General features: G+C 57.4%; 1 protein-coding gene across 10 annotated transcripts; it reads left to right on the forward strand.

Annotated features, from left to right (window-relative positions):
• Positions 1–1182: 1182 nt before the first annotated feature.
• On the forward strand, positions 1183–17258 carry PDLIM7 (PDZ and LIM domain 7). Of its 10 annotated transcripts, none has more exons than XR_004624187.1 (13): positions 1183–1328; positions 2273–2373; positions 5956–6107; positions 6188–6218; positions 6683–6801; positions 7447–7583; positions 7745–7781; positions 8728–8813; positions 8958–9204; positions 10143–10323; positions 16359–16528; positions 16621–16736; positions 16894–16926. XR_004624187.1 is itself a non-coding variant. In XM_019808923.2 (13 exons), the coding sequence occupies exons 2-13, from the start codon at positions 2278–2280 to the stop codon at positions 16978–16980; spliced, it is 1410 nt and encodes a 469-aa protein (XP_019664482.1). In that variant the 5' UTR covers positions 1184–1328; positions 2273–2277; the 3' UTR covers positions 16981–17258. The 10 variants fall into 10 exon arrangements, 9 of the variants coding, with proteins under 9 accessions (XP_034512538.1, XP_034512539.1, XP_019664482.1 ...); XM_019808923.2 differs by having other exon boundaries at positions 1184–1328; positions 16408–16528; positions 16894–17258; XM_034656642.1 differs by having other exon boundaries at positions 1184–1328; positions 8743–8813; positions 16408–16528; positions 16894–17258.
• The last annotated feature ends 7632 nt before the right edge of the window (positions 17259–24890 follow it).

The raw sequence follows: 24890 nt of genomic DNA on the forward strand, positions 1-24890 counted from the left end.
ATCTATTTTTTAAAAAATGAGTAGAAGAACAATAGTTGGAGGGGAGGTGGGGATAAGAGGATTTCTTTAGGGGCGCCTGGGTGGCGCAGTTGTTAAGTGTCTGCCTTCGGCTCAGGGCGTGATCCTGGCGTTCCAGGATCGAGCCCCACATCAGGCTCCTCCACTAGGAGCCTGCTTCTTCCTCTCCCACTCCCCCTGCTTATGTTCCCTCTCTCACCGGCTGTCTCTGTCAAATAAATAAATAAATCTTTTTAAAAAAAAAGAGGATTTATTTAAAGATAACTCTTACAGTGGTCTGTGTAGTGAGGAAATGATGTACAAGAAGAGGGCAATGTGATGATGGCAGAGGGGGGAGAACAGCAGCAGCCATGCCCTAGGAGGAGCTGAGGGGTAGATGCCTCTTCACTCAGCCACACACTGCCATTTCTGCTCCGTTTCCCCTGCCAGCTGTGCTAGTTGCCCAGGATGACCACTAGGGACAAAGTGGGGGACTCTAACACCCTTGCTAGAGTCACCCTGTTATATCCCCACTGCAGGTGCTGCCTTCTCTGGAGTGGGGTACCAGGCAACAGACCATTTCAACAGTGTGGAACCATTACAGGACAGAGGGCTGTTGACTGCCTGGGGTCAGGCTCAGAGCCAAGCCAGGGGCCCCCTCCAACTCTGTCCGCTCCTGCCATTATTTTCTGCCTTCTGTAGAGGGTTCTACAGACCTAGTTGCAAGATCCCCTGTCCCCACCTCAACTGACTCCACCTCGAGATGCTCCACACCCGCAAGTCCCTCCGATTTAGAAATTCGGGAGACGCCGATGGCTTGCACCTTATGCCAAACAATGCCTATCCTCACGATGGACCTGCAAAGCGAGTATTATTGTCCCATTTTTCCGAGGAGGACACTAAGATTCGGGATATCCAGGTCTGTTTGGTTTCGAAGGCCGCTTTCTTTCGGCTCCGCCAGAGGATGGCGCAAGGGGCTGGGCGAGCTGCTAGCTGGCTCCTAGACGAGGCGACCTGCAGCCCAGACCCCGCCCAGACCCCGCCCAGGCTCCGCCCCATCGAGCGGTCCCGGGCAGGCCAGGCCTTCCAGCTCAAAGCAAAACGGGATTTCGTGATTGGGCGGGGCGGGCGGAAGGATTGGGTGGGGCTTCCCAGGCGTAGCGAGGCCGCTCGGGGGCGTGACTTTGACGGGGCGTGGCTTCTGGCTCCGCCCCCTTCCGCGGGCTCAAAGAGGACGGCGGCCGCGGGGGCGGGGTCAGAACACGGGTGGCCGATCCCAGCGCCGGTCTTTGGGGCCAGCCACCGAGCAGCGCCTCGGCGGGGCCGAGCAGGTACTGGCGACCGCGCGGGGCGTCTCGGGCTGGGCCAGGCTGAGGGCAAGAGCCTTCTGGGGACCGGAGGGTACTGGGGTCGGGGCCAGCGCTGCGCTTCCTCTTGCGATCCTGGGCCCCTGCCTCCGCCCCCGCCCCCGCCTTCCTGCGGTGAAGCCGGCTGCGGCAGGGCCGAGTGGCGCCTGCGCTGCTTCCTGCGCCCGGGACTCGGCCAATGCATGGGGCCCGGGCGGAGGACGGGGGAAACTGAGTCACGGCGGGATGTTACTAGGCCTGTATGGGAGGCACCACCCCAGTTGGGCTCCAGAATGAATCCCCTACCTGGCCACGCTTTGGGGTCCTAGTCCTCACCGATTTCCATAGGGGCTACGGCTCCGCCCGGTCGCCCCCAGCGTCCGGGAGTCCTCATCAGCCCCGACCCGGAATGGCTAGGACCCGCTCCAGCCGCCTCCCTTTCCACCCCTCCCCCTCGCGTCCCGAGCCCCTGTGTGCTCCGCTGGCTCCGCAGTGTCAGCTTACACGCCTTATATAGTCCGAGCAGGCTTCAGCGCGGCCTGCCTGTCGGGACCTGGGGGCGGGGGAGAGGAGCGCCGGCCCCTGACTCACCCGCCGTCTGTCCGAGGCTTAAGGCTGGCTTGGGGGGAGGCCGTGTCAAATTAGCCCTGCGGCTCATTTCTGAATGAAAAGAACCTCAAGACTGAATGAGGGGAACTCTTCATCATCCCAGTCCCGGGGGGGCGGGTGTTACCCCTGCCTTTCCAGAGTGAGGTCTGCCAGCCAGAAACCCAGCCACACCTGACAAGGTGCCCGCCTCCTGGTGCCCTGGACGAGTTCAGCGGCTGCTCGTGTCTGCCTGGCAGCAGTCCAAGGCTAGTGTCCAGAGCTGAGCCTGCCTGCACACCCACCATGCTGTCCACTCACCTTTTTTTTCCTCCCAAGAGCAGGCACCATGGAGTCCTTCAAGGTGGTGCTGGAGGGGCCGGCACCTTGGGGCTTTCGGCTGCAGGGGGGCAAGGACTTCAATGTGCCCCTCTCCATCTCCAGGGTGAGCCAACGTTGGGGGAGGGGCTCCCCCAGTAGTCTTTGGGTGCTCAGGCCTCTGGTGGTGATGGGAGGAGCCTGAGCTGGAGGTGGCCAGGTCCAGAGATGTGGTGAGCACGCACCACAAAGACTCCCAACTAGGTGGGTACTGGGAGAGGAGCACCTACGGTTCCCCAGCACTGCCCTGTACTTGATGCCATTCCACAAAGCTCCTGGGGCCACCTTTGAGGCCCGAAGGGGATTCCCATTCTGCGGGAAAGGAGCCTGAGGTCTCTGGGAAGTATCTAAGCTGCTTGAAGGAGCAATGCTTAGAGCGAGGCCCCAGTCGGGGCACTGACTGCAGGATCTCACTTCAGCCTCATTGCCACCCAGGGACTAGCAGTTGTCATCCTGTTTTTCCAGATGAGGGAACTCAGAGCGGTAGAGGGGCCTTTACAGTGATTCCTTGGCAAAGCAGGGATTTGAATTCAGGCACTGGGATGGTCTGCAGTTTGGTGGGGAGGGGGGGCACTTTCCAGCCTTTGAGAGATTTCTCCATCTTCACCCATTGGTCCTGTTCAGGATGCAGTGGCCTCTGATCCAAAGCGGGGGGAGTGGGATGGGGCTCTGGGGTTCTAACTTCAGCTCCTGAGGGCCTGCCCTGGTAGGGGCGGAGCTGGGGGCTGGCTCCTCCCTGTGGCAGGGGGATTGCCTTATAAGCCCAAGAATGCAACCCCATGCTGGGATGGCCAGCTGGTGACTAGAGTTCACGGAGCTGAAAAAAGCTGGCTGAGGCCTGAACCCCTAAGTGCCACTGGTGGGCCTCTCAGCTGGTGACCACGAGGACATGGCTCCAACTGTAGGGTCAGTTGTAGGACACAAAGAGGGTGCCCAGAGAGAATGAGGCCAGCCCTTGGACTGGTGTCTGTGGCCTGGGGGTCAGGAGGGGGCGGGGACTTCCTGCCCCCACATCCGCCTCTCCAGAGAGGCCCACCGAGGCGCCCACTGGGCAGGCAGCTGTTGGCAGGAAGCTCAAGGCAAGCACAGCCTGGAGGGGCCAGAAGGTTGTCCAGGCACTGCCCAGCCTGAGAGGGGCCCCAAGGCCCAAGTCTGTCTACGGGAGTTGGGCTTGGTGGCCAAATCTGTCTACGTGATTTGGGCTTGGTGGCCGGGGCAGGCGGGTGGACACTGTGCTTTCCAGGGACCTTTCCATGGGGTTCCCCTGGAAACTGTCCTGCCATCTGGGTAGCTTAGGTCCCCCTACTACACAAACCCACCCCTCCACAATTGTCAAGCCTTGGTAGCCCTGAAAACGTATTCTATAAACCCCTCTCTGGGAAAGTGCTAGCCAGTGTGGCTGGGGAGCTGTAGGCCTTGGTTGGGCTCTGAGACTCAGTTCTAAGTTGATGAGGATGGGCAACATAATAGCCTAAGGGATGGACTTTAAGATGTGGCCTGTTGTGGGCACTTTAGGTCTGAGCTCAGTAGCCCCAGCTGTGGGTGGGGCCATAGGCTGAGTCCAGCACTGGAGTTGGATCTAGGCCCTGGTGGGTGGGCGGGTGGGGTGGTCTTTTCTGAGCTGGGCCAGCCCCTCCCTCTCCCCTCACCCCAGGGAGGAGGGAGGGGCTAGGGCTGGCTATGGGCCCAGGCCTGGGAGATGAGGTAATGTCTGAGACTTGGGGGTTGGGCTGCTCATTAGAGCCCTCAGGCTGACTCACCCCCACCCTATTGCAGTGTCCAGCTCTCTGGCTTTCCCCCTCCTTGACTCCTCAGGCCTCCTTGCTCCTCTTTCTAGCCCCCCACCCCACACCCAGGGTTTTCTCCTGCTTCCCTCTCCACCTCTCGGACCACTCTATCCCTCTGGTGCTTCCTGTCCTCCTCACTCAGGAAAGGAAGTAGTCCCTAAATCCCCAGCCCTCACTGGGAGCCAGGTGCTCCTGCCTACCCCCAAGACCTCTACCTCAGGCTTAGCCCACACCTCCCAGGAGCCAGCTTGTGTGGGTAGGGAGTGGCTGGACCAGGTTTCCCTTCTACTGACTCACCATGACCTTGAGTAAGTCACTTCCTTTCAAGGGTGTCACTTCTCTATGCTCGTTATAGGGGGTTGTTAGATTAAACTAAAATCGAGAGAGGAGATGTAGGCCCCAGACCCAGCCAGGGGTTTAGGGAGTTGTAGGTAGGCTGACCTCTGAGTTGGGTCCCAGCACTCAGCAGAGGTGGCCTAGTGTAGTGAAGCCTTGGGGTCAGTGTCAGACCTGGCCTTGCCTCTTGCTGCCTGAGCAGCTTGAGGCAAGTTACATAAACTCTCTTTTTTTCCCCCCGTGTGTAAAATGCATGTAATCTCAGACTTCACTCTACAGGTTGTTAGAAGATTCAGTATTAGCACGTGACAGTACTAGGTTCTCCATAAATGTCAGGTGCTCGTCTTACCATTTAGCAGATGAAGGAGGCACCCAGCTGTCTTGCCCTTCTAACCTCCCAAGCATAAAATAGAGCCAGCTCTCCCTTCTTTCCCCAGTGCTGCATCTGGTCTCTCTGCCTTCTGCATATCTCTCTAGAACCTCCTACCTCCCTTCTCCCTGCCTCAACTCAGTCTGTGCATCAGCCCTCCTGAGGAGCCTTGCAGTCATACCCCCAACCTGTGAAGTGTGAATTGGCCTTCTGGCACTTCCCCATAGAAGTGTACTTAGTGCCACACCCCTTGCCAGATGTCCAGGCAGCTCTGTGGGCTTAGACCCACGAAAGCTGCACCACCCCTTTCTGAGGGACTAGAGAGCTGGGAGCGCCCAGTGGGGTTTGTCAGGGTTACCTCTATCAGGGCTCTGGGAAATACCCCACAGGGGCTTTCAAAGAGCTGATAGCCCCTCCTAACCTCAAGGCCAAGTCCTGGTTTCTTCATGACAGTCTCAGTTCATGCTGTGGTGACCATTACTGCCAGCCCACTATTATCCCTCCTTTGCCACAGGAACCAGAGATTCCCAAGGCAGAGCCCAAAGGACTGGGGAAGAGGGGGATGTGGCAGTTGAAGGCTTCGGGGTGACACTCATTTACAGCCCCAGCTGACACCTTGGGCCCCTTCAGTCCTTCATGGGGTACCTGGAGATGATGGGGTCCTATCCCTGGCTCTCAGAGGGTCCTGGCAGATCCCTGCAGATGGGCGCAGGACAGGGTGCTGGGAGTGTAAGAGGGCAGTGAGAGCACGGGGCAGTGTCCTGGAGGAAGTGGCCATATGCACAAGCCAGCAGGTGGGTGAGACAGCCTAGGCAGGAGGCCAGCAGGGGGCTCAAAGGCTGTGGTTGGAGCTGAGAAGCTTGGGGCTTAACCCGAAGGTGGCTGTTTGGTGACATCACAGCAGTTCTGCACGGTGGGGAGGAGGGTCATGGAGGTGAACAAACAACTAAATAAATAGGGCGATTGGGGTGTTTGTGAAGTTCGGGTGAACCCCACCCTCCCAAATTGTTTTACTGTTTCGCAGCTGCCCCGAAATACATGGAATGAAGAAGCCTCTGCGTTCTAGAAGTGGGGCAGCTTAAACAGGGTTGACTAATGTTGGCCTCAGTTTGGGCTGCAGAGGCTTGCGCCCCCGTGACCTTCCATTTCTCCACAGCTCACTCCTGGAGGCAAAGCTGCACAGGCAGGCGTGGCTGTGGGTGACTGGGTGCTGAGCATCGATGGGGAGAATGCAGGGGGCCTCACACACATTGAAGCCCAGAACAAGATTCGTGCCTGCGGGGAACGCCTCAGCCTGGGTCTCAGCAGGTACAAGGGCCCTGGCCTGCCTGGTGGGTGGGGGCGCCCTCAGGCTTGGCCTGCTGTTACCCCTTCCCCTTCCCCTCCAGGGCCCAGCTGACTCAGAGCAAACCGCAGAAGGTAGGCCTAGGACATCTGGGCGAGACATCTGGGCGGTGGGAGGGGTTGGATTGGACTGCTGAGCTGACTAGCCCTCCCCCGCAGCAAGGAGCCTTGATACCCCTATCCCTGGCCGGAAGTAGAGGGTGGGGGCCAGAGCTGGGAGAGTCTGGGAAACTGGGAGTTGGGCTGGGAGCTGCCGCACGGTCTGGGCACCACGCATGTCTGCCTGTCTGTCCGCTGCCTTCCGCTGGCCTGTGCTACAAGTCGTGTGCATCTGCCCTTTGGCCCGCGCAGGCTGAGATCATCCCTCCCACAGGGACCCCTTGAAACCTGAGTTCGACCCCCCCCCCGCCCCCGCGCCTCCGGTCAGATGTGTGGGTGTGGGGCTGGAGCACCGCTGTCCTCTCCACGCCAAAGGGGCATCCCCCTCTGGCCCAGCGTCCCCGCCCCTGCCTGCCCTGCCCGGCTCTGTCTCTGCCCAGGCCCTGGCCCCTGCCGCGGACCCCCCGCGGTACACCTTTGCACCCAGCGCCTCCCTCAACAAGACGGCCCGGCCCTTTGGGGCGCCCCTGCCCGCTGACAGCGCCCTGCAGCAGAATGGGTACGTCGGTCCTGCCCACCCACCGCCCACGCCTACGCCATCTGTCTGAGGCCCCACGTCCCCGCTGCCCGCTGCTGCTCAGTCTGCCTTGCGCCCAGCCTGGCTGGAACCGTGCGGCAGCGACCCCTGGCGGCCGGGGCGGGGCTGTAGGCACTGGGCCCCTCCGAGGGTGTGGTTCTTGCCCAGGTATTGCCCTCCTGGGCACTCTGAGCCAGGCGACGCCCCCCAGCTGGTGGCCCGGGGTTGGGGTGTTGTGTCGGGCGACTGAGCCCCAGACACTCAGTGCAGCCTTGCCCCTGGCTACTCTGACCCCTTGCCATTTTTCTTCTTCCTTGTGTCTGTCCCTTTGTCCCTTTATCTGTCCATCTGTCTATTTCCTTCACAGGTGCAGACCCCTGACAAGTCAGTGAGCCCCCTCTGCCTGTCCCTTTCTTCCTTCTTTTTGGCATTCTGGGCGGTGGCCCCTCCCCACCCTAGCTGCCCTCCTTTCCTCTCACTTAGCTACCCTCCCCCCTTCACCCTTCAGGGTCTTGGCCTTGCCTTCCCCACTCTCCCAGCACCATAACCCACATGCACCAATCCCGGGAGGGGGTGCCCCCACTGCCCACCCCCTGCATGAGGTTCTGAGCCACGCCCTCCCCACAGACAGCCGCTCCGGCCGCTGGTCCCAGACGCCAGCAAGCAGCGGCTGATGGAGGACACGGAGGACTGGCGGCCTCGGCCCGGGACAGGCCAGTCCCGTTCCTTCCGCATCCTTGCCCACCTCACGGGCACCGAGTTCAGTAAGTGCCAGCCCAGGGCAGGGCGGACTCTCCTGCTGGCCCCCAGCCTGGGCCTGGGCTCAGCTGGAGCCTGCTCTGGTGCCCTGTGACCTTCTGCCGGGGCCCAGGGCTGGGGTGGCCCTCTGTCTTCTCTTGGTCAATGCCTGCCTCTGCCCTCTCAGTGCAAGACCCGGATGAGGAGCACCTGAAGAAATCAAGGTAAAAGGACGGACAGTAGCCCCTCTTTCTCACCTCCTGCCTCTCCTATTCCAGCCACCGTCCTGTGTCTACTCCTGAGGGTCCCCATCCAGGGCTCTCCGTTTTCCTTCCTTCTTTCCTTCCTTCCTTCTTCCCTTCCATCCTCTCTCCCTTCCTCCCTTCCATCTCTCCTTCCTTCTACTTCCCCCTCCTTCTCTCTCTGCCCCCCAGGGAAAAGTATGTCCTGGAGCTGCAGAGCCCACGCTACACCCGCCTCCGGGACTGGCACCACCAGCGCTCTGCCCACGTGCTCAACGTGCAGTCGTAGCTCGGCCCTCACCGGCCGGCTGCCCTCTCTGCCTCTCTCTTTCTGTTCCTCCCACCCAGGGCACCCCCTTTGGTCGCTGCAGCTTCCGCCTACCTCACCCCCTCCTTTTCTGCCCCTGGACTGAGCCTCTTGCTGGCCTGCCAGAGGGCCTGGCTCTGTCTGACACTGCCTTCCCTCTTTGCCCTATGGTATTACTCTCTGCCAGGTCTGTGCTGGCTGAAGCATGGAAATAAACATTCTCAGCCCTGCTTCCTCTGCCTCTGCCTTCTATCTTTGTGGGCTTGGTTTGTGTTTTGGGTGTGGGGGTGTTAGATGGTTCAGACCCAGTGTGGGCTGTGCCAGTCTGGGTCTCAATGAGGGGTGGTACCTGGCAAAGGGGGCCCTGCCGTCAGAGCGAGACCTCTGGGATGAGGAAGCCCCGAGAAGTGCCCCAGAAGGGAGAGTGCCTTGCTTCACGTCCCAGCCCTGTATGACAGACCTGCTAGCTGGAACCTGGCTAGGAGAAGCTGCCCTACCCATACCTACCCCTGTGGGACCTGGAGTCCAGCCCAGCAGCTCTCACGCACCCAGGCATCTCCCATGGGGCCAGCAGGACCAAGGTTGGGGGGTGGGGCCACACCAGGAGCCTCAACCATACAGGGCCTTGAATGGCAGATCTTGCAGCCAGGTGCCCAGGACAGAAGTCCCAGCCCCAGCCTCAGCTACACTCCAGGAACCCTGGCCTGGTGAGAGAGTGTGGGCTTGAGCCTGGGAAAGGGTGGGTAGCTTACAGGGGCATGTGGGTGGTGGGGAGGGCCTCCAAGCTGCCCTGGGCTCAACCCCCTGACCTTTGGGCTCCCTGGACACCTCCCTGGAGCCACTTTCCTTAGCCCAGGCAGGCCCTACCACACTCAGCCCCACTAGCCGCCCACCCTGGGCTGTGGACCCCACATTTGCTGAGCGCTACGCCCCGGACAAGACCAGCACAGTGCTGACCCGGCACAGCCAGCCAGCCACGCCCACGCCTCTGCAGAACCGGACCTCCATCGTGCAGGCGGCCGCTGGAGGGGGCACAGGAACAGGAGGTGGCAACAACGGCAAGACTCCTGTGTGTCACCATTGCCACAAGGTCATCCGGTGGGTGGCCCTGTCCCTTTTCCTACTCTGGCCTTTCCCATCCTAAAGCCTGGCTCTGGCATCTTTCCAACCTCTGCGCCCCCAACTGTCTCCCCACTCATCTCACCTGTCACTGTGGGAGGATAAGCATTCAGTTCCCAGTTGCGGCGGGGGCAGGGACCTGGCCTAGGTCCTCAGATTCTGCATCCTGCAACCCTTCCCCCACCCCAGGTCAGCCTCTATCAGTGTTTGTCCTGCTGACCTGGAGGAAGTGTCAGCAGCACACTCAAGCTGCACCCCTAGGATGGCCACTCTCTGGGTCAAGAAAGGCCTGCCCCTCCCAGCCCCTCTGCTCCCCCTCCTGTTCACTTGGTCTCCACCAAACCTCTGCTCTCAGAACAGACAGGCCTGAGGCTCCTCCCTCTCTGCACTGTTCTCTAGGGCCCAGCAGGGTCACACAGCACCCCCGGAGTCAGTGTGAGAACCTAGTTCTGAGCGTTGGTCCTGCACTGCTCTTGACTCCCGTCAGCTCTTAGGCTCTTCTTTAGACATTTATGTGGGACCCCCTCCCCAGGCCAGATGGACCAGGCTAGTGGGACAGAGTGGGCACCAAGGTCGGCTCAAGTACCCACTGGTCTTCAGAGCTGATGGGCACTCTGGGCCTCCTGCCCCCAGGGCAGCAATTCCTCTGGCTTGTCTCGTTAGGCCCGGGTCAGCAGCCCCCACCTAGTGAAACCCTCCCCCTCATCCCAATACTGCCTGTCACCGTTCCTTGTCATCAGAGCAGTGCAGCTTCATCCCTGTGTCATCACTTGGGTCACCTCCCAACCCAAGCCTGTTTCTCCTTTATTTGGAAAATGGGGAGAATGAATTTCCCTTCAAGGCTTCAGGATAGGTGTTCAGTAAGGTTACACAGAATTGGCGGACACTCCCTCTCACTGCCCTCGCCTCCCCCTCAGGGGCCGCTACCTGGTTGCGCTGGGCCATGCATACCACCCCGAGGAATTTGTGTGCAGCCAGTGTGGGAAGGTCCTGGAAGAGGGCGGTTTCTTTGAGGAGAAGGGTGCCATCTTCTGCCCACCCTGCTATGATGTGCGCTATGCACCCAGCTGTGCCAAGTGCAAGAAGAAGATCACAGGCGTGAGTGGGGCTGGTGGGTGGGCAGGGCAAGGGGGGGAGGGCGAATCTGACCCTGTCAGCGTGGAAGAGTACTGCGGAGGATCTCTTAGGCCTGGGGGCTCTCCCCTCAGGAGTCATTTGGATCCCTAGCATCTTAATAAACAGGATGCTATATTAGCCTCATTTTGCGTTAGCCAAGATCCTCTTCACCAATGACCAAAGTCCTACTCAGAGGGGCTCAAGCGAGCAGGAGTGTTACAGGTTTCCCTGGCTCTCTGGAAGTGGAGCGTTCCTGTGAAAACCTTCACAAGCCAAAATGGCGTAGTGAAGAAGCAAGAACTGTTAATATATATGGAAGAAAATTTGAGTGTTCCCAGACCCAAAAAATAACCCCGTATAGGCTTTTCTGGTGCCTTAGGACTCATCTTGCTAACAGATGCACAAAGTAAATCGAGATAAAGCGCAGATGCTCACAGACACAGCTCAGAGCTGTGGTGGCCTGGTGCCGGGGCGCGGCCCCTTGCTCAGTAAGGGGTGCGTGCTGCCTCTAAAAGGGCTCACTACAAAACAAACACTGAACGCTCTTTTTCACTTTCGCATCTTTTTTTTTTGTAAAAGTAAAATTCCTTTTCAGATTTCTTTCAGTTAGCGGGTCTGTCGTAAAAGTGAGCAGTATATCGTTAATTTTTGAAAAGCAGGAGATATGTGTATCGGCTCAAACACTCAGAAAGCCCGAGCAGCACTAGCTTCAGGCCCAGTTGAAGGCAGGTCCTGAGGTCGTGAGGACTTTTTCCACCACTTGCCGCTGTTTCCGTCTGTGTTGGCTTCGTTCCCTGCATACTTTTCCCTTAGAAGGCGGCAAAGATGGCACTGCAGTGGCTCCAGCGTTACCTCTCCCCAGCTTAGCGCTACAAAGAGAATAGGAGCACCCCGTGCCAGCTGACGCTTCACGGGTCCCAGTGCTGATGCTCATTGGAATAGCTTGTGTCACATGCCCATCTCTGGCCTCCAGCTGCAGGTAGATTAGCCGGGCCTGGGTGACACCCACCGGAGCAGGGGTCAGGCAGGCCCACCTGCACCACAGACAGAGTGAGGGAGGATTGGTTCCCCAAAATAAAACAAGATGACCTTACCCGAAGAGGGGAGGTCCGTGTGGATCCCCTGGCTGCGTCAGTGGGGTTGCATTCAGCGGCAATGATGAAACCTCACTACAGAGATTTTAGCAGAAGGGGTTATTTACTCCAGTCACAAGAATTCCAGGGCTGAAAGAGCAGCTCAAGGATGCCTTAGGCTTTTCCTGCCTTTGGTTCCGGAATCCTTAGCATGTAGACCCTTGTACCCAACCCTCTCATACCATGGTTACCCGAGGACTACTTAAGCCCCACGCCTTATATTCTTGTTGCAGGCGGGAAGGAGAGGGAAAGGCCAAATGGCATTATTTTAACAAGGTTTTGCTTTTGACTCTGGAAGAAAAACCAGGAACTTGCATCTTTCTCTCAGTGTTTGGACTTGTTATCCTCTGAGCACCTGGGCTGTAGGGGAAGTTGGCAAACCCAGTATCGTAGTCTTCATCTTCCATGGGAAGAAGGCAGAAAGGAAGGGGGTCATGACAGGCTTTGAGGAGGCTTACCCACAGTGTCTGCCACCTCCAGGGCACGAGAGGACAGAAACTTTGAAGGATAATTCACCACGCCTGGAGGGCATAGGACTATGGAATGCCAGAGCCAGAAATCCAGACAGAAGTTTGTGATTCAAAATCCTGTTCTTCCCACTGAGGCTAAAGACGCGGCAGACCCTGGCCATGTTTTCTGCAGGGCAGCCCAGCTGCCAACAGGAGCCAGGCTTGGGACTTGGCTCGGTGTGTCAGGAGCACAGAGTGACGGGCCATCTACCTTCGCCCGTTCGTTCTGTTTATTTGTGGACATTGTGCCAGATAGTGTGCCCCATGCCCAAGGATGCCTCATGAGGGAACAGGTTTGGGCCCTGCCCCCAGGAGCTCATACTAAGTGGGGAGGACTCAGAGGGTGTCAGGTGGTCAAGGGCACAGCTAGAGGAAAAGGGGGCGGAACTGGCAAGGTGGAAAGCTAACGGGGTTCCTGTCACACATATGTGGAAACTGAAGCCCAGAGAGGGGCAGAAACTGCCCAAGGCTGCAGAGCATGAGGTCTGGGCTGGAGCAGCCCCGGGCACTGTTGACTCCCAGCTTGGGCTCTTCCTGACATTTCCTGCTTCTCCTTATTTCTGGATACAGAGGCAGAGCTGCCAGATGTGGCCAGATAGCTCTGTGGTGATGTTCATTTTAATAAGGATTACCCTGACCATGAGCGATAGAAAATTCAAAATAGCAGCAGCTTATTGCCCACCTAAGAAAGTCCAGGGGTGGGCAGTCTGGGACTAATGGGCAGATCTAGGTTTCTGTATCTTGTTTCTTGGCCATTGTCAGCACAGGCTTAACACTCTTAGTTCAAGATGCCTCATGAGCCTTGGCCAACATTGTTATGTTTCAGCCATGAAATGGGAAGGAGGAAGGGGAAGAAGGGATGGAAGGCCCATGGCAGCCATCTTGAGAACATGCTGCCACCCAACCCTGATGCTTCCGTCCCATTGGCTGGATCTCAGTCACATGACCATAGTCCCATGACCATACTGAGCCACAAGAGAGGCTGGGAAAGACAGTCTATTTGGGGCAGCCATGTACCCAGCCAGAAAGGGAGATTGTATCAGTAGATAGGAAGGGAGAATGGATATTATCAGAGTCTTTGTCCTTGTAATGACAGTTTGTGTTGTGGGGTACTTACAGTGTGTGGGGCATCCAGCCTCACAGTCCTACACGTAGGAAGTCAGTGTGGTGATTCCCATCTTCTAGATGAGGGAATTTTGCCCCAGATCACAGTCGTTTCCCTGCCTGCTTGGGCCACACCCCATTGGGCTGTTCTAAGAGAATGGGCTAGATCCCAGGACCTTTCTTGAGCTGGGCGTCTACAAATTAAGGCCCTACTTGTCGATGACTGCTCTGTCTGCGTTACACTGCAGTCTTGTCCTGCTGCACCCCTGCCCTGAGTGGACAGGGTTATCACCCAGGCCACAGATGAGGAGCCAAGCTTAATAGGGCCTGGCTGGCTCCCAGGTCCTGGAGTAAGCTTTGGGTGGCAAACCCTCTCCTGCCCCAGCCCAGGCTAATGTTCCACAGAGGCCCAGGGACCCTTAGCTTCCCCTCTTCCAGGGACTCAGGGCCTGACACACTCTGGGAAGCCCCCACCTCACCCTGGGAGAAAGTGGGGGGAAGCTTACCTCCCCAACCTGTCACGGGTTCAGTTCCCATCTGTGCCCAGAGCTCAGAACTCTGCCTGCCCTGGGACATCAGTATGGAGCATAGGGAGAGAAACCAAGGGCAATCAGATTTTTTCAGTGGAGTTGGAGGGAAGCTGCACAGCGCAAGGGACACATTAGAGGGGACCTATCAGAGGGGACCTACCCAGGTTTGGGAGCCCTCAGAAACCCTGTGCTTTTTAAGGTTCACCTCTCACCACTTGTCCCTCTCCAGTGCTATGGCCATGTGGCCCATCTCATTTTGCCAGTTGCTGTTTCCCTTACCCCAGGGCCCTTGCACAGTCTGTCCTCTCTGCCAGGAATACTATTTTAGCACCCTCTTTACCTTGCCCCTTCTCATTTGGGACTCCTAACATTTCCTCAGGAACACCTTCCCTGATACCCACCCTTTCCACCAGACCAAGTCCCCCACAGTTTGCTCACTATTCCACAGTCCTCTTGTCCCATCTTTTCCCCAGGTGTGAACTCCATGGGCTGGGACCAGGGCTGGTCTGCTTTATATTGTGCTCCAGATAGAGGAGGTGATCAGTAAATGTTTGAAAGAATGGATAGAAGTAGCCTCTAGGCTGAACTTTAAAAATGAATAGGAATTAGCTTGGAGAAGGATCAGGAGAGAACACTCCAAGCAGAAGGAATAGCTTGTGTCACAAGGTAACACCTGGGAAGGGTGCGAGATGAGGCGGAAGAGGTGAGCGGGGGCTGTGTTAGGAGTTGGGAGCTGGGGCTGATGAGGTCAGCCGTGCTGCAGCAAGCTTCCTCTGGGCAAGGGGAGACAGCTGGAGAAGGGAACAGGCTGCTGGGGCCCAGGTCAGGACGGTGGAGAGGGGAGAGGCAGACATGTTTAGGAAACTAGGGCATTAAATACTGATAACTGGCTTCCAGGTTCTTCTGAATACCAGCAGAAAGCTGCCTCCCTGCTCACACACACACTGGACCCTGCTCTGGGCTACCTGTGCTCTTGCCCAAGCCCCCTGTCCCACCAGCTCACAACCAGGTTCCTTCCCCTGGAGGCTTTGTCCACTTCTTGAAAAGAGGCAGCACCAGGCAGTGGGAAGAGCAGCTTTGGCGCTAGCTAGACTTGGGCATGAAACCCATTTCTGCCGTCTGTTGACTCTGTGACCTGCTGCAGGTCACTTTCCCTGGGCCTCACTCAAATGGTGGCAGACACTTCCTGGCCAGGGTGGTTGTGAGGTATATGTGAGATGTGACAGAGGTGCAGAGGGCACCCACAGGCCATCGGAGAGCCAGATGCTGCCTATGTGTCCTGCTTGGTCTACGCTTGCATTGTAAATTCATGGGCAATATTTGAAAGTCAGATTTCACTTTAACACCTAGATTTCAACCTGAGCCTTCTAGGCATTCCTGCATGAACTGCTCAGCACCGTCCCTACAGGCAGAGACAGGTGCTCCCCAACACCACCTTGCCCTGTGGAGTATACTACCGGGCCCCAGCAGGCATGGGGTCTGGGACCCCCAGCTTCAAATGTGGGGCCATCCTTAAAACCTGCCAGGGTGGGATTAGGTTCCCAGTTCACAAGAGAAGCAGCCAAGTGTCAAGAGAAGGTAATGCCGTTGGCCAAGTTAGCCAGCTAAGCAGCAGGGTCTGGTTGGACCCCCAGATCTGACCCACCTCGAGGCCCCACATTGCCCTCTGCCTGCTCTAGATCTGAATGCTGCTGGCCCTGGTTGGCCCCAGGGGCCCCAGGATTGACAGCCCGGGCCCCGCGACAGCACAGACCCTTCCTGCGCCTCGGCCTCGTCCCCAGGCCATTGGAGCAGGTTAGCTCACGGACATTTGTTGACGAGCACCCACAGAAATGGGCACCGCTGCGGTGTTTCAGCTACTAGAACGGTCATGTTCCATTCCCTCCCGGGCCTTACATTTGAGCAGGAGGAAGGGAGGAGAGGAAATGCTAAGCAATAGACACAGTAAGTAAATCACCTGGTACTGTGTTAGTAAAAGCTGGTGAGTGATGAGAACAGAGTTAAAGGTATTAGGAACATGGCATTGGAAGAGCAGATTGGAAGTATTAACTGGTGTTGTCAGAACAGGCGTCTGGAGAAGGGGACATTGGAGCAGAAACTGGAAGCAGTGAGGTGTGAGACTTGGGACATACCTGGGGTAGACAGTCCGGGCAGAGGGGACAGCAGGTGTGAAGCCCCTACACCGGCGTGCCTGGTGCATCAACCATGGACAAGAGGCCACGTGGGGAGAGCAGTGGGTACAGAGGCCAGAGGGAAATGGAGCATAGGCAGGGATTCAAGCAGAGGGGAATGTGGACTCGTTTAGCTTGACATCCGTCTCTAGGGGCAGAAGGAGGATTTCAGGTGAGATTTGTGCAGTCATCCAGGCCAGGGATGCCCGAGGCTCCCATGTCCGCATCAGGGAGGCAGTGGGAAGTGGTTGGGATCTGGGTGCATAAAGGTGGACCCAACAGGGGTTCCTGGCCGCCTTGGTGTGGTGTGTGAGAGAAAGAGGGGCATCTCAGCTGAGCAGATTTGAAGGATGGAGTTGCTGTCAACTGAGCTAGGGACAGCTGTGGGAGAGGCAAGTTTGGGGTACAGAGGTAAGGAGCCAAGCTTTGGACGTGGCAAATCTGAAAGGCGTAGCGGCCATCCAAGGGGAGATCGTGGGGCTGGAGGTAGAGCGGGACTTGGGGGTGTGCAGATGTAACATTTACCATAGGAAGGAAGAGGGCCCACGGCCAGCCTTCCTGTGTCCCCAGCTCTGGACAGGAGGGGCCAAGCTGCCCGGTGACTGTAGCGTCCTCCTAGGAGATCATGCACGCCCTAAAGATGACCTGGCACGTGCACTGTTTCACCTGCACGGCCTGCAAGACGCCCATTCGGAACAGGGCCTTCTACATGGAGGAAGGCGCACCCTACTGCGAGCGAGGTAGGGGGCCAGGGCAGGGGGGCACAGGTAAGGGGTGGAGTGTGGGGCAGGTGAGAACCCAGGGCCCCCTTCCTCTCTGCCTCCATCCTCAGACTATGAGAAGATGTTTGGCACGAAATGCCGGGGCTGCGACTTCAAGATCGACGCAGGGGACCGCTTCCTGGAGGCGCTGGGCTTCAGCTGGCACGACACTTGCTTCGTGTGTGCGGTGAGTGCCCCCCAGCGTGGAGTCGGGTCCTGCCCCCTCGTCCTGTGTTCTTTGTCAGCCTCCCTCCCACTCCCTGCCTCTGGAATTCATGAGAGGTTGGGAAGGGGACTCTCCTGCCACCCCCAACCCCATGTGGCTTGACCCTGGCTGCCCTCAGATATGCCATATCAACCTGGAAGGAAAGACTTTCTACTCCAAGAAGGACAAGCCCCTCTGCAAGAGCCACGCCTTCTCCCATGTGTGAGCCCCTCCCACCCATGGCTGCCTCGTCCAGCCCAGCCAGAGGGAGCTCCCGTTCCAGAGTCCTTGCCCCAGATTTCTGGATAGGGCTGGCAGAGGTCACCCCAACCCCAACTCCTGGCCTGAGCCTGGGGTTCCCTGGGCCCTGCCCTGTCCCCTTCATTTCCCTGCACTCCCTCCATTTCCCCCCACTCCCTCCACCACTGTCACACACCGGTGCTGGCCACACCAGCCTGTTCACATCCAGAGCCACAATAAACCTGTATGCAGCTGTGTCCTGCACGTGCTTCTGCCTGTGCGTTAGGAAGGATGGGATTTGAAGCCCACGGCGGGGTGGGGATTAAGATGGGTTTTCCCAGGGGCGCCTGGGTGGCACAGCGGTTGAGCATCTGCCTTCGGCTCAGGGCGTGATCCCGGCGTTGTGGAATCGAGCCCCACATCAGGCTCCTCCGCTGGGAGCCTGCTTCTTCCTCTCCCACTCCCCCTGCTTGTGTTCCCTCTCTCGCTGGCTGTCTCTGTCTCTGTCAAATAAATAAATAAAATCTTTAAAAAAAAAAAAAAAAAAAGGATGGGTTTTCCCAGGGCTTGCCATCCTGGTCATCCTTGTGATGGGGACTTAGTTCATGGTCAGCAGGAGAAGGTCAAGGGGGATCCCATGTGCTGGGCCCCAGCACCCACGGAAGTGGGAAGTGTCCGATCTGGACTGGCTTGGAGGTCAGAGAAGAGGAGTTGAAGGTGCATCTGCAGAGATGGGAGGTGGAAAACAGCGACAGCCGACAGCCGGAGTGAAGGCCCACAGGTGTCCGCCAAATGCCACAGCAGAGGGTGGGGCTGGAGAGCACAGCCCCCGGGTGCTTGGGAGGCCACAAGTGCCCGGCCAAGGAGCTGGGACTACATCGTGAGCGTGGGGTTGGGGTGTCAGGGCACAGAAGAGCAGGAAATAATGAAGCAGCCCTTTCAGATTTGTATCGTAAAAGAGCTCCGAGAGCTGTGAGCAAGGTGGACGGAAGGAGGGGGACTAGGAGGAAGGGCAGGGGCTGTGGAAAGGGAGGAGCAGAGATGGGACCCAGTGACAAGTCCCAGGGGTCCTAGAGTAGGGGTCTGAGGGACAAGGGGTGAGGAGAGGCGGAAGGCAGCTCTGCTACGCATCTGGAATATACCAGTCATTGCTCACAACATCTCATGCCGTCCTCCCAGCCACCCTGGGAGGTGTCTACCCTCACTGTGGAGACAAAAGGTTAGGAGACCTGACCGAGGTTTCATAGCCCCTGAGCCATGAGCCAGACTAGATGCCAGGCCTGAAGCTGGGCACACGGTCCTGGACTGGCTGGCACTGAGCATCCTTCATCTGTGAATGCTCCTTGAAAGCTCCCTCCTGCCTGCGTCTTGAAACTTGGAGGCTCTGGTAGTGGCCCCATCTTTCTCTGGGGCTTCTTGCTTCCCACCCTAGGGGAACGGTCATCTCTCCCTCCTGTCTCAAGCCTGGACTAGAGAGACTGAGGAGAGGCCCAGACTAGGGCCAGGACAACCTGGCATGAGGACCTTCAGCATGTCTGAAGTTGCTGGCATTCTCAGCAGGTCCTTGGGCCCATCGTTTCCAAGAGAAGAGATGACCTCTCTGTTGTGTTCTCTTGAGGACCCATGGAGCATGAGGGCAGGGCTTCCTGTGTTATTTTCATCACACCTTGCCATAGCCTAGAACAGTGCCTGGCACACAGTGGATGCCCAGTGAATGTTTGTTGAATGACTCAATGGGGTGCCTGTGGGACATTTATGTGACATTCAGGGGGCAGATGAAGATTCAAGTCCATATTCATCTCAGATTCAATTCAGGAATGAGTTTGGGACAGGGCCGGGGAGGTCACGGATGCTTGTAATTGGTGCCAGAGAGAGAGCTGAGGAGTAGGCCCAGGCAGGTCACAGCAGGAGTGAAGCAGGTAAGATGCAGTTTCCTTTCAACCGAGACATCCCTAGCATATTAAACACAGTATCTTTCACCTCCACAAAGAAATGTACTCTCTCCCACTTCTCTTGAACCGTGAAGCCCTCTCAGTCCATCCTTGGTTTCCATGGATACAGGTGAACAAGAACACAAGGGAGGATGGTGAATGCTGCTGGGAGCAGTCTGGGGGGAGTCTTCTGGGGGGCAGCGACTCTCGGCCTCAAGCAAGGGCCACCATGTAGGAATGCCCAGCTGTGCCAAATCTGCAAGTTTACCAACAGCATCCAGAGATTCAGACTTTTATGTGAAATCTGGTTTTTGGAGTTTGGCAATTAAGTTTGATTCTTTTTTAACCTGTTAAAAAAATAATAAGCATGGAACAAATTCAGCGTGAGGACAGCCGGGGAAGAAATGAGAGGCCAGGAAGCAGCACCATCACAGCAGTAGGCAGAGGAAGCAGACAGATGACAGCCTCTGGAGAGCTCAGGGCAGGGAGGCAGGGGCAGGGCAGGAGTGTTTCCAGAAGTTGCCAACAGTGTCATCCAGGCAGATAAGGCCAAGGAGTCCCGTTGCATTTCACAACAAAGCGATCAGTTTAGCAGAGAGCTGGGGAAGCAGCCAGGGTGAGAGGAACGAGGGGGAGGGCTGGTTCAATCAGAGGAGATGAGAGAGTGTAGACAACTCTTTTAAGAGGCTTGGCTGTGGTGGGCCAGGAAGAAGCCGGACCACTAGCTGCCAGGGTCAGCTGGACAACCCAGATGGCTGGAGGGAGGAAGCTTGGGAGGCTTCTGCCCAGGGAAGGTGGTTGAAAAGGGGAAGTTGGGGGAGGGGGGGACAGGGAGGGGAGGGTGAGGAGTAGCGAGCTGGGGACCGAATCTCAGGAAAGAGGAGCTAGCCTGGAAGAAAGTAAACACAAGCATGGGGTACCTGCTCTGAATGCTCCCTCCCTCTGCCAGGAGCCACAGATCAATAGCTTATGTATAATTTAATCAGAAAATCACTTGAGAGAGATGCCATTAAAGGCATGTTTCAGGGGCGCCTGGGTAGCTCAGTCGGTTAAACAGCTGCCTTCGGCTCATGTCATGATCCCAGGGTCCTGGGATTGAGCCCCACAAGCCTGCTTCTCCCTCTCCCCCTGCCTGCCGCTCTGCCTACTTGTGCTCTCTCTGTCAAATAAATAAATAAATAAAATCGTTGAAAAAAGAAAAAAAGCATGTTTCAGATGGGGGAACTGAGGCTCAGAGAGTGAAAGTGACCTGTCTAGAGCCACCCAGCCAGAATGGCCTGGGTCTGCTGCTCAAAGGATCAAAGGCTGGGGTGCTCCCCACTGCACCTCCCAGCTGCCCCCTCCCCAAGAGCTGCAGGGATCACAGTGTTCCAAAGGTGGGGTGTGAGGCTGTGCGGGTGGAGGCTATGGGGACTGGGAAACATCCTTGTGCCAGGCAGGGGAGGCCATTAGCGCCCTTGGAGAGTACAGTCTCCAACGGGGGGGGGGGCAGAGCCGGCGGCGGGGGCATGAGTGGGCAAGTAGAGAGGCGGCAGGCAGGGGAGGGGCTTTTGCCAGCTCTGAGCAGTTTGAGCTCATTTGAAGTCAGCGGGGAGAGAGGCGGTGCAGGGCGAGGGACTGTTTCACCGGAGTACAGAGTACAGAGAACTGATGATTCTGGGGCTGCCTCCTCAGTGCCAGGTCCCACGTGGCCTTGGAACATTCACAGTCCCGTGGACCCCTCCAAGCAGCCCTGCTAGGGAAAGGGAGCTGAGGCCGTGGGCTGAAGCGCCAGGCCCCACAGCACAGAGGGACTGGGACTGCAGCAACCCTGTGAGTGGAGGAAGGGCCCCTCCCCAACGGGGGCCCAGATGGGGTGGGGCCAGGGCTCCAGGGGCCACAGTGGAGCAAGAAGCTTGCTGGGAGTCTGGGAAGAAGTCAGCGGTGGGGCCGGGCCAGCCCCGGGAGATTGTGTGGTGAGGTCACCACAGAGTGGTCAGGGAGGGTCCTCCCTCTCGGGGCTGGGGCGGGGCGGGGCACTAAAAGGCCAGCTCAGCTTTCACCCACGTCCCCGCCTGGGACAGAAATGCCTACTACCTGAGGATTGGGTAGTAGGAAGGACTCTTTCAGCGGCCGTTCAAAATAGTTTAAGCAAAAACAGGGACAATGTGTCTCATTTAACTGGAAAGGTCATTGACAGAGGGAATCTCTCTGAGCTTGCCTTCTTGCTCACTTGCCATCTCTCAGCTCTGTTTTCTGCGTGCTGGCTGTATTCTCAGGTGGGTCTCACCATTACTGGCAAAGATGCCCCTCAACCAGCCCCAGGCCCACATCTTGCTAGCTCAGTAGCCCCAGTGGAGCCTTTCTTAATGGTTTCAGCAATAGTCTCAGAGCTGACGTGCATCCCTGAAGCAGTCTCTGCATCTGACCACCAGCCTGGGCTACATGATCCCCTCTGGAGCCTGCCATGGAAAAGCAGCCAGAAGACAGGGACAGGGATACCTAACCAAGGACATCCATAGCACTGGGCACACTTCCTCCCCTCCAAGCCCAGGACCCTCCCCCCTGAGTCCCAGCCTAGTCCCAACAGTGGTAGCCTTAAGAACTACTTCCGACCAAACTCCAGACTAGGCCACCCCCCCCCGCCCCCCGCCCCGGGAAATGACGGTGCTAGGAGGGAAAGCAGGGACAGCCTGTGGTGTGAAGTGACATGGGACAGACCTGAGTTCCCACCCAGACTTTGTCACTCACCAGCTGCACACCTCAGGGCAAGTCACTGCCTTTCTCTGAGCCTCAGTTTTCCCATCTGTAAAACAGCCAACACATCAATAACACCTACAATGTGCAGCTGCCATTTTAAGCACTTTCTACTTTTTAAAAATCCTCAGACAGACCCTATGAGGAAGGCACCATCATGATCATTCCCATTTTATAGTTGAAGATGAGTGAGACAAGGAAGGTCCTGCAACGAGTCTAAGGTCACATGGTTGGCAAAGTCTGTGTGGTGACAGCAACGGACTTAGCAGGAGCAGAGCTCTTGTGGTCAAGTGGCTGGCCCCGCGCCAGGGGCCAATGCCTAGGAAATGCGGTGAGCACCGTAAGGATGGTGGGTACTGCTGAAGGGGTGCTTGGTTGGAACTTGGCAGAGGCAGGATGCGGGCAGAGAAGGCTCCACCAGCTGGTGCTGAAAAAGTGCTGAAGCCAACATGTCAGCCTTGAAAGCTTCCCCACCAGTTGTGGAGAAGCATAGAAGAGGAAGATGGACATGGGAGGCGGGGAGAGCCAGGCTTCGAGGAGGAGGGAAGGATTTCTTACCTTTTAAACCTCCATCCAGTCACAGTTTCTCCCTATAAGTCATCAAAGAGGAGACACAGAGTGGGGAAGCATTTTAGCCAAGGTCACACAGCAAGTGACCAGCTTCTGGATCTGACTCCTCCTTCTTTCTTGTCTTTTCTACTCCAGGGACCCAGCGTGGAGAGGAGCTTGTGCTCTAGGGATGGGAGAGACCCAATATGTTAGTGACTTGAAGAGTGATCAGGGCTGGGAGCAGGAGACATGAAAGCCTGGTGGGAGGACTCCAAGGAGGCCCGGAGACCTACCCACCAGGGCTGGGTCCATGGGTTTGTTACGGGGGTAACCAGTGGCTGAAGAAAGGCAGATTCACAGAGGAGAGGGTGATCAGTGGTCCCCTTCCTCCTACTGGTAAGGGAAATGGAAGACCATGATGGGGCCACTAAATTTGGCAACTTAAGGGTCACTAGTGACCTTGGCTGCAGCAGTGCCAGGGACAACAGATTGCAGATCTACAAATTATAGGATGAAAATGATGTGGAGGGGTGAAGGGGAAGAAGACCAGAAGGAGTAGGCTCCAGGGCATGTAAGCAGGGAACCCTCTTTCTCCCCTGAAAATAGAGAAAACAGGGCATGGGACATATAAGGACTCTGTACTATCTTTGTAATTTCTCTGTAAATTTAAAACTGTTCTAAAATTAAAAGTTTATTTAAAAACATAGATGGCAAAGAGGTGAGAATGGGGTGGCTGGAGAGTTTGTAGGTGGCTGAGGGGAAGCAAGAATTTGAGGAAGGGAGAGCATGCTCATTGGACTTCTGTTTTTTGGATATGAAATTGAGTGAGCAGGAGGCTGGGGAGGAGGGGGCGGCGGGGAGTTCTGAGCTGGGACACATCAAGGGAAGCAGGAGCGGAATGAGGCCTGGGAACCCTCTACCTACCCCTTCCAGGCACCCCTCGGCCCTACTGCAGTCTCCTCCCTCCCCAGTCTCCTCCCTCCCCAGAATCCTGCTGACTCTGCCTGGGCCTTGCTCCAAGTGGGGGCTGTGGAGAAACTCCCATGAGCATAGTAGGTACAGAGTTCCCCAGGCAGGTGTCTGTGAAATTTGGGGGGGGGGGGGTTGAAGAGGTTATTCCTACTCTTTTTTTTTTTTTTTTAAAGATTTTATTTATTTATTTGACAGAGATAGAGACAGCCAGCGAGAGAGGGAACACAAGCAGGGGGAGTGGGAGAGGAAGAAGCAGGCTCATAGCAGAAGAGCCTGACGTGGGGCTCGATCCTGGAACGCCGGGATCACGCCCTGAGCTGAAGGCAGACGCTTAACCACTCTGCCACCCAGGCGCCCCGAGGTTATTCCTACTCTAAAGCACTGGGACTCACTGCTGATCAATGCACACTGATCTCCTCCTCTTGGTATAATTGATTACCCAACTCAGAACTCAGAGGCCCAGCTGAGGACCACCTCCTCCTCCATTTCGCAGACTGGACCAAGTAAAGCTTGCTTGGTTCTGTCACCTGCCCCCAGAAGATGGGGGTGGGAGGCTTTGTAGGAGGTGGAAAAGGCTTCTTAGAGCTGGGAGGTAGGGGGGTTCAGGGTCCCACCTCAGCAAGGAGTGGAGATGTTCCAGGAGGCCCTCGCAGCGGTGCTCACTCCCCTGTAGGAGATTTCTGTGCTCGGAGCTTTGGGAAATAAAGGTGCAGAAGGCTGGTCCTGTAGCGTCCTTGGAGGAACACTGCCCTGGGAGTCTGAGGTTAGATGCTGCTTCTGGAACTGTAGTTGGGATTCCTCTGAGAGGCCTGAGGCTTGGGGGAGAAGGCAAAGGATTTCCTAGGCTGGCCCCATCTGAGAGACGGCCCTGGGGGCAGCTAGTAATGGAGGGGGTGCCCAGAAGAGGGGTGGGGCAGGGATGGAGAAGTTGGGAGTGCTGGGGTATTGAGCTGGGTTGGGGCTGGGCATGGTCAAGGAGGCAGGGATGGAGGGGTGTGGTTGGGAACTGGGAACCCCATGGGAATCGGGTAGGCTGGCCTGGGGTACTGCTAGCGAAGGCGGATAGTGACTGTGTGGAGGCGCGCACTGAGCATGGGGTTGGGAGTAGGCTGGGAAAGAAATGGGTTGGATGTGGGGTGGAGACACAGATGGCAGTGAATAGTGATGGAGGTGGACTAGAAGTGGACCTTTCAGAGGTGGGTATGGGCTGCAGATGGGCCAAGGCGGCTGGTCCAGTTGGGTTGGGGGGTAGGACGGAAATGGATTTAACCTGGTTTGGGATGGACCAGGGATGGAGGTGAGACTGGGACGGGGAGAAATTAAGCACGGAGTGGGGCTGGGCCCGAGTGGAATGAAGTGGATTTGGGACTGGGACTAGGAGCTGGAAAGGAGAGGGGTGAACCCGAGCCTGGGCGGTGGCTGCAGACGGGAATCGCGGTGAGGTGGGGTCGCCGCGGGGTATGGGGCTGGGGAAGAGGGTGAGCGCTTACGCTGGGAACACAGTAGGCGAGGGTTCGGGACGTGGGTGAGGCGCGCCTGGGGAGCGGCAGGGCAGATCCGCTGCGGGGCGCGGCGCGCAGGGGCTGTGGGTGAGGGGCGTGGGGGCGCCCCGGGGCAGGCCGGGAAGGGGGGGCGGCCCTCCCCCTGGGCCGGGCCAGGGCGGCGCTAGGACCGAGCGCGCGGAGGGAGCGAGCCGGGCGGAGCCTGC

The sequence above is a fragment of the Ailuropoda melanoleuca genome, chromosome 3, assembly GCF_002007445.2.
Source record: "Ailuropoda melanoleuca isolate Jingjing chromosome 3, ASM200744v2, whole genome shotgun sequence".
NCBI classification, from domain to species: domain Eukaryota; kingdom Metazoa; phylum Chordata; class Mammalia; order Carnivora; family Ursidae; genus Ailuropoda; species Ailuropoda melanoleuca.